Genomic DNA, 11681 nt, shown 5'->3' with positions numbered 1-11681 from the left:
TCAAGATCATCTATCTGTAATTCTATATGTTGTGTTTGTTGGGATCCGATGAATAGAGAATACTTGTTATGTTGATTATCAATTTATATCTATGTGTTGTTTATGATCTTGCATGCTCTCCGTTATTAGTAGAGGCTCTGGCCAAGTTTTTGCTATTAACTCCAAGAGGGGGTATTTATGCTCGATAGTGGGTTCATGTCTCCGTGAATCTGGGGAAGTGACAGAAATCTCTAAGATTATGGATGTGCTGTTGCCACTAGGGATAAAACATTGGTGCTATGTTCGAGGATGTAGTTACTGATTACATTACGCGCAATACTTAATGCAATTGTCTGTTGTTAGTAACTTAATACTGGAGGGGGTTCGGATGATAACGTGAAGGTGGACTTTTTAGGCATAGATGCATGCTGGATAGCGGTCTATGTACTTTGTCGTAATGCCCAATTAAATCTCACTATACTCATCATAATATGTATGTGCATGGTCATGCCCTCTTTATTTGTCAATTGCCCAACTGTAATTTGTTCACCCAACATGCTGTTTATCTTATGGGAGAGACACCTCTAGTGAACTGTGGACCCCGGTCCAATTCTCTATACTGAAATACAATCTACTGCAATACTGTTCTACTGTTTTCTGCAAACAATCATCATCCACACTATACATCTAATCCTTTGTTACAGCAAGCCGGTGAGATTGACAACCTCGCTGTTTCGTTGGGGCAAAGTAATTGGTTTGTGTTGTGCAGGTTCCACGTTGGCGCCAGAATCCCTGGTGTTGCGCCGCACTACATCTTGCCGCCATCAACCTTCAACGTGCATCTTGGCTCCTACTGGTTCGATAAACCTTGGTTTCATACTGAGGGAAAACTTGCCGCTGTACGCATCACACCTTCCTCTTGGGGTTCCCAACGGACGCGTGCTGTACGCGTGCCACCGTCCTTCAAAACTTTCTCAGCGTCCGCGTCCTTGTTCGGTGACTTCGACATGGCTCCGCCGCGGATCAAACACCGCGCGGAAGTGGAGAGGTCGATCGAACACCACAAGCCCTCGTGTCACTTGTTGTTGCCGAATCACGAACTGGATACAAACGAGAGAGAGAGACGCAGGTGTTTGTGCTGGGTACAACTGGTACAGCTTTTCTGTATTTCTCATTATTATTTGTGTGGATTCAGAGATCCACTGAAACAGGTAACAAACCAGGACCATCACCACCCGAACTTACCGGCCGTGCCATCCCACGGCGTTCGTGTGTGAGCCACTACTAGCGCTACGACCTAGCCAACATCGTGCCATCCCACGATATACCAAGTCCTAGCGACAAACTAGGCAACTGAAATCAGAAACTAGAAACTAACCTAGCTACATCGGACGGCGAACAGACTCACAACGCCCGACAGTTATTATGACGAAACTGAAAGGAAAACACTAAGCAGCAGGGTTTTGTTCTTCAGCCGGTGCTTGTGGTTTACTTGCCCTTACCGGCCTTCTTCCCGTCGTCGTTGTAGACGACGTTGCGTCCGGCCGGGCCGTAACCGGATACGTGCGCGCTGCCGTCGTCCTTGTGCTCCATGCGTACATAGGAGCCGTCGCCCCCGCCGCCTCGCTTCTTGGAGCCACCCTTCTGGTCATCATCGGAGGAGGAGGAGCTCGTGTCATTGTAGGTGCGGGTTACCGGTGCCCCATAAGCCGCTGCGATGCTCACCTCTTCCAGAAGAAAGCTGATTTGTCCGAGCACCTCAAGGACGACCATGAGTGGACGCTAAAGGAGAGAAAAAGCTACTTGGAGGACGCTGAGAGGGAGGAGTCTGACGGCAGCAGCAGCTCGATGTGCCTTTATTTATAGGCACCAGCAAGAAGGGCGTGGTGTCGTGTGTGTACGAGTTAGGACCGGGTGTTAAGAGGAGAAGCTCGATGACCGGTCAAGCTTCTTCTGGATTATAAGAGCGTCTCCACCGGCATTCATCCAAGGCGTAGGGCACTTGTCCAGCACAATTACGGGTGTCCAGCGACGCCTCCAAAGTTCTATTTGATTTTTTGAATATTTGTAAATCCGTTAAAAAATGGTCGATTTTCATTGAGCTTGCTAAATTACAACGAAATTTAAGCTCATACTTAAAGTATAACTAAAAATTATACTAAAGCTAATATAATCTAGTAGCCGAGATGGGGTGGCTACGTTCCCAAATTTAGCATTGACAATTTGCTGGTTGTGTCATTCGGTGAGCCTCCACCGCTGTTGTGTGCTCACAAATTTAGCATTAACAATTTGCTGGTTCTAGAATTCGACATAATCTACACCAAGGGATTTTAATTTTAATTTCTTTGAAACATTAAAAAGGAGATTTCAAAATTTGGAAAATAACAAGCTATGTCTAGATCAGGCTCCGTTTTGACTTTCTATCACGATCAAGTGTGGCGATATGGAAGCCGAGCTCCACGGAGGTCGCTATTCGAAACCATCCGAAATCGACATTTTTAGTTTAAAGAAGTAAGGAAAAAAATGAGGTGTAGATAATGTCAAGCTTTATGAGTGTGCAAAATGTTGATAAAAAATTCGTCTTATTTTGGCCCGAGCAAAAGAGATAAATGCGTAGATCTCGATCGGTGAATAATACTGGGCTTGAAAATTTTGAAATTTGCCAAATTATGAATTAGATGATTCTTAAAGTACTTCTAATTAGACAACGCCCTAATTAATTTCTCTCTCTAGTTATATATCATATGTTGAGCATTAGAAATCTCTAGTCTCATATAAATTTAATCAAGTTGATTAGATCTGCCACCTATATTACCCCAAAATGTTGTCTCTCTTTGTCAGCGCAATGTAGTTCTAGACGGCGAAACGTTGACGGGTTGCTGGCGTGTACATGTTGATATTATAAGAGGGATTACCCAAGTGATCCTTACGAGAGAATGGATACGTTCATTTTGGATCACTATTTTATATCATAATTTGCACTTATTCACTGATATATTTCATATTAGAATGCAATATTTATGTTATTTTAGCTTGTTTTGCATGTTTTGCAATTATTCAGGAATAATGCGTCGGAGTTAGGAATCATTTGGAAAAAGCATCGTCACGATACCCAAGTTTTGGAACTCCAAAACTTCTAGGAAAATTACATATTATTTTTATGATGATTAAGCCAAAGAGCTAGAAGGGGAAAGGATGGGAGTGATACGTCGCAAAAGTACCTATAATTTGATGTTTTGTGCTTGTTTTATATCATTGATACATGTTTATATTGTATAATTATATCATTTTGAGACATTTTTATGAACTAACCTATTAACAAGATTCCCAGTGCTAGTTTATGTTTTCTGCTGTTTTATTTTAGGAAAACATGTTAAAGGAAAATCCTCCGAAAAATCCGCGAAAAATAATGAGTGTTTTACTTCGGTACAAAGTTGCACACCGAAAATCAGAGAGATGGGAGGGTCCCACCCCTGGGGCACCCACCTGGGCAGGGGGAGACCATGCGCCATCCCCATATGCCAGTGCAAGGGAGGCCCACTTCCATCGCCCTTTCGCCTATTTATTCCCCCTTGACTGAAAACCCTAATACAAAGAAAATGTTCCACGAAAGACTCATGAGGCCGCTGTCACCTCGAAACCTAGTTCGGGAGGGTTCTGAAAGTCTTCCCGGTACCGTGCCAGAGGGGAGATCATCACCGGAGCCTTCTTCATGGCGATGCCTTCTGCCGAAGTTGTGCATTAGTAGTTAGACCTTTGACTATGGGTCCATAGAATTATCTAGATGGTTGTCTCTTCTACTGGTGTCACAATGTTTAGATCTTGTGAGCTTCCTAACATGATCAAGATCACTTTATTGTAATGCTACATGATGTTTTTGCTAGGATCCGATGATTCACGAAGTTATGTTCAGATTTTTTACCATTGCTTATTCATGTTATTGTTATATTTATGATCTTACATGCTCTCCGATACTTATATTACTTTGGCCAAGTGATGATATTGTATCTCCAAGAGAGGTATTGATGTTAGATAGTGGGTTCGGGCCTCTCGTGATTCCGAGCTGGAGTGATAGAAATGTGTAAGAAAGGGATGTGCTGTTGCCACTAGGGAGAAAATAGCGGTGTAATGGTCTATATGATTATGTGCATTGCTTACATTATATACGGAATTTATTGCAATTATCAATTGCTTGGAACTTAATATTTTTTGGTGACATGCTAGATAGTGATTCTAAGGTGAATTATTAGTCATAGATGTGGTTGAGTTACGGTCTGTATATTTTGATGTAATGCCTAATATTTAATATTTCAAGTCAATATTTATTATAACAACCTCTATACAATTATTTCATGAATTTGTCAAATATCTAGCTGTAATTTGTTTATCCGCATGTATGCTAATCTTTTATTGGAGAGACGCCATTAGTGAAACTATGACCACCGATCCATCTTTGATTATATTGTTTAGGAATTTTTGGAGAATAGTTTTTGAAGAGATTTTCTAAAACAAAAATACAGCAAAAACAAAAACCAATGTTGGGGATATCGTTTATCGGGAACTTATCGGTCAACCCAAGATAAGGGATAAATCGATCAGTTTATTGGCATATCGGCAGATTTATCGACATATCGACACACTTATCGGCCGATTTATCTTATCAGTCAGACACCGATAAGCGATATCGGACGATAAATCGGAATATCGGAAGATATCTTGAACAATGACAAAAACTGACATTAGGCATCATGTTAACAGATTAGTCAAAAATGCATACAAATATAATAATAAAGTAAAAACCGGATATTCAAAACGGGTGGTGGGTGCAGATGCACCCACTACCCAAAAAACAATTTTCTAAATGTCAAAAAATTCAAAACAAAATTTGCATGTAAACCAACACATTTCAAGTCAGTACAAAAAGTTACGCGAACAAAAAACTTTTTTTACAACCTGTGCAAAAAAGAAAAATTCGAACATATCAAAATGTATATATACCGGTCAGAATTTTCTCTTTTTTTACAGGTTGCTAAAAAAGTTTTTTCACCATGCCAATTTTTGTGCTAACACATCACACTGAAATGTACATCCGGATTTTTTTTTCTTGAATTTTTTGACATTCTGGAAAAAAAATAAAAAAAGTTACCTAATGTGTGCATCTAGACCCACTACCCAAACCGCCTTCTCCTGCTTCTGCTTTCAGCACCTGCTCTGCCAGCGTTTTCCCATCAGCCTGTGCAGCCATCCCCATGCTTTTTTCTTGGGCGATGGTGGCCGGAAGATCACTCAACTTTGAGTCGACCTTCTCCAGCTCTGACTGGAGGATCTCCCTCCGTTTTTTTAGCTCGGGTTGCTGCAAAACCAGCTTCTTCGCTCTGACGGCATGTTGTTGCATGGTAGCCTTAAGCTTGCTGCACTGGAATTTTTTCTCATTTATCTGCCACTTCCGAGCTGCTAGATCAGTTGCTCTTTTGATTGCGTCTTTATCCTTCGAAAGCGCTATGAGGTCCATTAAACCGGCCTGGAAGTCATCAGAAGGTGGGCAAGCAAGAATTTCGTTCACCATGTCCTCGATGAAACCACTGGATTCCGCAAGCTGATGTGGGAAGACATCACGAAGAGCTTCGTATAGTTGCTTCAAGGCTTTCTTCATTTTCTTTTCTTGCTTTATGGATTGAGTGGTTGAGTCAAGTTCATCATCACCATGTTCTTCTTCAAATGTCGCATCAAAATCCAGCATGAAGTCAAGCAGGTCATTATCAAGCTGATCACCCGCATCAGTTGGAGTAGCATCTAGGCAGAGGTAGTTGCAAGCTACCGTACTTGAAGTATTTATGGCCTCTGTATTTGAGTTGTCTTAAGAAGCCTCGACAGGTTGTAACCAAAATTCAGTGTCGTGAAAAAAGAAATTTTGTGTTTCATAGAGCTTAAAACTTAACAAAATGACGTATTAGAAGACGCGTGCTAAATAATTTCTGCAACTTTAACTCATACTGTATTTCTTAGTTGGAATCTTGAATGATTGGAGAAGTCATGGCATGAGATGAGGTAGCCTTTATATGCTGCCTGTCCAAGATCGGTTCATTGATATGTATCGTTGATTTCATCAATGCAACCGGGGATATCGATCCCTGTTGCTCTCAAAATTAGAATGGTGGATCTGTTAGCTTTGCAAACACCATAATTGTTATTTGTTTTATTTGTAGAATATACAATTAAGTGATAAATGGATGAAACCACTGTGCAATTCTGGATCCTGCAAAGCAATGTGATCTGGACATTTCTTACTGCACTGTCTGTATCTATTTTGTACTATTGTTGGAACCTTCTGATTTTTCACGATGAAGTTGTTCATAAATGTACATGCCATTGAATGTATTTGTCCAGTTTTCTATTTTTCTTAGCATTCACCAATTTCTATTCCTATTGTTCATTATGTGTGAAGTTTCTGGTTGTCCCCCATTCTTAAAATATGACCCACTTTCTGGATTTCCCGTCACATTTGCTTCTCTACGGTCGGCTACTGTTATGTCAGAACCATATATTTGTTCTTATATGTAATATATATATTTCCCTACTCTCAACGGTTATATGTGATATATTTACTTTTTCGTTTGGGATTGGTTCGCAGGCTGGGATACTTTCATAGGCGATTCATGCGATCCTCCGCTGCCCGGTGAACAGATTCCGAAGATCATTTGAGGCAGCCTATCAGAGAGAGACCGATCTCGAATGCAATCTTGACTATCCTTATTGAGTACATAAAGTTGCATGTGACCTTAAGTGATTCACCATTTAAGATACTAAGGAGATCCTACAAATCTCAGACCTAGACTCCATTCAACTTTAGTCTTGAATCATGTCATGATGGAAAGAGTGCACTTCGTGATGAGCGATATAAGAAACAAACCATTGATTTCCAGTACATGTTCCTGCCAGCAACTATATTTTGTTTTGTGCGTTGGTTGGTTGCCTTACCTGCTATTGCTTTGCATAGCTTAATGGTAAAAGCCAGTAAATTTTTTTCCTTAATGTTTATTCCCTTATGGCTGTAACTCCAACCTTGCATATCTGACTATCTACCCCAGAAGTATGTAAAATATAATTTATCGACCTGTGTTAGGGTTTCAGTCTGGAGCTGGCCAGTATCTGCTCATATTCTCATGTTTCGTTTACATTTTACATGCCAACTGACGTTATAAACTACTGTCGACACAAGATCATTTTTTTACAAGATCCATAGCCTTGAGGATTACCACGTACAAGAAGAGTAATCTGATCACTTGGCAGCAGTTGAAGTTTTGAGTACGCCACACCTAAGTACTGGCAAGGAATCTTGAATTATTGGAGAAGTCATGGCATGAGATGAGGTAGCCTTTTAAGTTTTAATGCTGCGTGTCCAAGATCGGTTTCATTGATGCCCAGTCTATGCATGTTGAGCAGTAGCGTAGGCAGGATCGTAGCACGTCCCAAGCCAACTTCAGTGAACTGCGCCAACTTCAGTGAACTGTAGCAATAGCACGCAAGAGTACTGTACAGTAGCAACAAACGCCCCTATTGTTGAGTACATGGCAGACTAGATCTCGTGCTTTGCTCTGCATCGTGCATTGATGCCCACTGGTTCTATGGATGTTGAGTGTGGACCCTAAACGCCGTAGGGAGTGGACGTGTCGAGTGCGCACTTGTGAAGATGAACACTATGATGCCCGGCCGGCCAGCAAGCTTAGTTTTATGACTACTAGATGACCCGTTGCGCGACTGCGCAACTGCCGGATGCAACTACTACATTGCTGCCACACACTTTATTTGTTGGTAAAAAGTAATTAATTTTATTTGCATTTATTTAACTAACACCATATAGAAACACTTATGTACACCGATAAAGGTGAATAATTTATTACTCAAATTGTAGTACTCAAATAGACTATTAACCAAATTAAAACAAACTTGAATCCTCACGAAATAACATTGTGAATACTTATCATTGATTGATCGCCTTGATGGCATAGCAAATCACCCCAACAGTACATGGAACACCATGCTCACTGGCTGGGCTACGTTCCTCTTAAAAAGAATAAACACTGCTATGTCAGATGCAAGATCATATTGCTATCGTAGGTTAATTATAATAAAGAGGACTCCGCATCACAAGTTGTTCTTAAAATCACCTCCTTGCAAAATAAAAAAAGAGAGATTGTCATCGACACAACTCGAGCAATAATATTCTGCGTATTATTAAGATACGACATTTGTGATTTAAAAAAATGGCAACCGATAATGAGAAGCATTACACATCAAACAGAAATGTTTAAAACCTAATAGTTTTGATTGAGAATTAAATTCCAACATCGGATTAGGACATTCCAAAACTACAATACTACACAAACTCACAATATTTTTTAATCTCTCATCACCTTATACATATACTCTTCATCAGAATAATTGGTACATCCCTAGTGTGTTTTAGATAGCAGACAATCGTGTCATTTCAAGAACCATAGCAGCAGCTTATGGAATTGTAGAGAGCAACTGCGACTGATAAAAAAATCTGCATCGGCAAATCTCACAAATTTGAACACAGAAGAGAAAGGTGTTTCATGTCACACAAATTTAAAATTCACGAATATGTTTCTCGGTCACTATGGTCAGAATCCTAAATGATGAACGTATGAATGAACCAAATAAAGGTCAGGTCTATGCACTAAGGACAATATTTCCAGTTCATCTCCCAGGAATGAAAGCAAGTTCGATGCTCTAAGGATATAGTTTCAATATCAACTCAGGAATGGAAGTAAGTTCAATGCACTAAGGATATATATAGTTTCCATTTCAACTCCCAAACCTTACTGTTTTAAGGCGAACGAAAATGAAGTTGCAAACACTTTTCACCTGTTTAATATTATATATACATGCCAGTCAAACGACCAGGCCAGGAGGTATACAGTCCATAATTTCAAGAAGAAAGGCATTTCCTCAGATATCACAACAATAAGCTTTTCTATAACCACTCTCAACGGTTATATGTGATATATTTACTTTTTCGTTTGGGATTGGTTCGCAGGCTGGGATACTTTCATAGGCGATTTATGCGAGCCTCCGCTGCCTGGTGAACAGATTCCGAAGATCATTTGAGGCAGCCTATCAGAGAGAGACCGATCTCGAATGCAATCTTGACTGTCCTTATTGAGTAGATAAAGTTGCATGTGACCTTAAGTGATTCACCATTTAAGATACTAAGGAGATCCTACAAATCTCAGACCTAGACTGCATTCAGCTTTGGTCTTGAATCATGTCATGATGGAAAGAGTGCACTTCGTGATGAGCGATATAAGAAACAAATCATTGATTTCCAGTACATGTTCCTGCCAGCACCTATATTTTGTTTTGTGCGTAAGTTGGTTGCCTTACCTGCTATTGCTTTGCATAGCTTAATGGTAAAAGCCAGTAAATTTTTCCCTTAATGTTTATTCCCTTATGGCTGTAACTCCAACCTTGCATATCTGACTGTCTACCCCAGAAGTATGTAAAACATAATTTATCGATCTGTGTTAGGGTTTCAGTCTGGAGCTGGCCGATATCTGCTCATGTTCTCATGTTTCGTTTACATTTTACATGCCAACCGACTTTTGCTTGACTGCCTTTTGTTCTACTCGTAAACGTTATAAACTACTGTCGACACAAGATCATTTTTTTACAAGATCCATAGCCTTGAGGATTACCACGTACAAGAAGAGTAATCCGATCACTTGGCAGCGATTGAAGTTTTGAGTACGCCACACCTAAGTACCGGCAAGAAATCTTGAATTATTGGAGAAGTCATGGCATGAGATGAGGTAGCCAATGCCGGCCCATAGGGCGGGGCAAAGGGACGCTCGCCCGGGCCATCGGGAGCGAGGGCCCCGGCCCAAGATTGTTTTACATATTTGATATATTTATACTAAGATACTTAGGCTGTAGATTTCAAAATAATTCTAAAAACTATATATGCCCTAAGCTACAGTTTACCGTGCCTCTTACCAAATATTTATTTAAATATTTACGCTTTAGAATGTACCATTTAGAATAATTCTATAAAATATACAAGATTCAAGCTGGATCTTAATGTGCCTCTACTCCAACTTCTGTTAACAAAAAGTATTTAAATACTTTTTATCAAAGATATGATTTCTCTCTAGCCTTCCCAAATGTCTAGACAACACCGACCTACATCATTTTTTTATAATTAATCTTAAAGACACGTGTACACACGTAGTCATTGGTAGAAATAAGAAACATGGCATAGTTTGCTCGATCAATAGAAATATATTTTTTCAAATATCTTCTTCAAGAGTTCGAAGACCATGAATCATTCAAATGTAAATATTATTTTGTTTGTTATTGCATTACCCTAATATTTTCTCTTGCCCAATAGTAAGGGCCAGAACACGAATCTTTCTTAAACTTTAACTAATATATATAAATTTACCATAAATAAATATTTAAAAAAAATCTAGGGGGGGGGCAATGGCCCCTTCCGTACGATAACTTCGCTACTGTGAACAAGGGGCCCTTGATATCGTTTCGCCCTAGGGCCTCCGAAATCTATGGACCGGCCCTGGAGGTAGCCTTTTAAGTTTTAATGCTGCCTGTCCAAGATCGGTTTCATTGATGCCCACTCTATGCATGTTGAGCAGTAGCGTAGGCAGGATCGTAGCACGTCCCAAGCCAACTTCAGTGAACCGCGCCAACTTCAGTGAACTGTAGCAATAGCACGCAAGAGTACTGTACAGTTGCAACAAACGCTCCTATTGTTGAGTACATGGCAGACTAGATCTCGTGCTTTGCTCTGCATCGTGCATTGATGCCCACTGGTTCTATGGATGTTGAGTGTGGAACCTAAACGCCGTAGGGAGTGGACGTGTCGAGTGCGCACTTGTGAAGATGAACACTATGATGCCCGGTCGGCCAGCAAGCTTAGTTTTATGACTACTAGATGACCCGTTGCGCGACTGCTGATACGTCCAAAACGTATCTACTTTCCCGAACACTTTTGCTATTGTTTGGCCTCTAATTTGTGTATTTTGGATGCAACTAACACGGACTAACACTGTTTTCAGCAGAACTGCTCTGGTGTCTCGTTTTTGTGCAGAAATCCAACTTTCGGGAAAAACCTCGGAATTTATGCAGAAGGCCCTATTTTCCCAGGAAACTAACGGAGCCAGAAGGGCAATTGAAGTGGAGGCCCGAGGGCCCCACACCACCTGGCGGCGCGGCCCGTGGGGGCCGCGCGGCCGGGTGGTGTGGCCCCTCGGCCGGCCTCCGACGCCCCCTTCGGACTACTTATTCGCCTCGACCTAAAAACGCACGGAGAGAAGTCGAAGTCGCCAGAAACCCTCCAGAACGCCGCCACATCGCGAAACTCCGTCGCAGGAGCCAGAAGTCTCCGTTCTGGCACTCCGCCGGGACGGGGAATTGGAGGAGATCATCACCGCCATCACCGCCAATGCCTCTACATCAACCAGCAATGTTTCCCCCATCCATGTGTGAGTAATTCCCCCGCTGTAGGTGAAGGGGATGGTAGGGATTGGATGAGATTGGTCATGTAATTGAAGGAGATATGCCCTAGAGACAATAATAAAGTGGTTATTATTTATATCTTTATGTTTATGATAAATGTTTATATATCATGCTATAATTGTATTAACCGAAACATTAGTACATGT

General features: G+C 41.0%; 1 protein-coding gene across 3 annotated transcripts in view; it reads right to left on the bottom strand.

The window, feature by feature from the left end:
- Positions 1-4948: 4948 nt before the first annotated feature.
- LOC124676534 overlaps positions 4949-11681 on the bottom strand; it is a 27708-nt gene continuing 20975 nt past the window's right edge. For 2 of the 3 annotated variants that reach the window (XM_047212573.1, XM_047212574.1), the window contains exon 3: positions 4949-5835. In XM_047212573.1, coding sequence (XP_047068529.1) covers positions 5126-5835 — 710 coding nt within the window. In that variant the 3' untranslated portion in view covers positions 4949-5125. The remainder of the gene's footprint in view (positions 5836-11681) is intronic. The other variant, XM_047212575.1, reaches the window with a different exon arrangement.

Source organism: Lolium rigidum, chromosome 7 (genome assembly GCF_022539505.1).
Source record: "Lolium rigidum isolate FL_2022 chromosome 7, APGP_CSIRO_Lrig_0.1, whole genome shotgun sequence".
NCBI classification, from domain to species: Eukaryota; Viridiplantae; Streptophyta; class Magnoliopsida; order Poales; family Poaceae; genus Lolium; species Lolium rigidum.
Note: the sequence above shows the minus strand (reverse complement) of the source record. Positions and strands in the feature narration are given on the sequence as shown.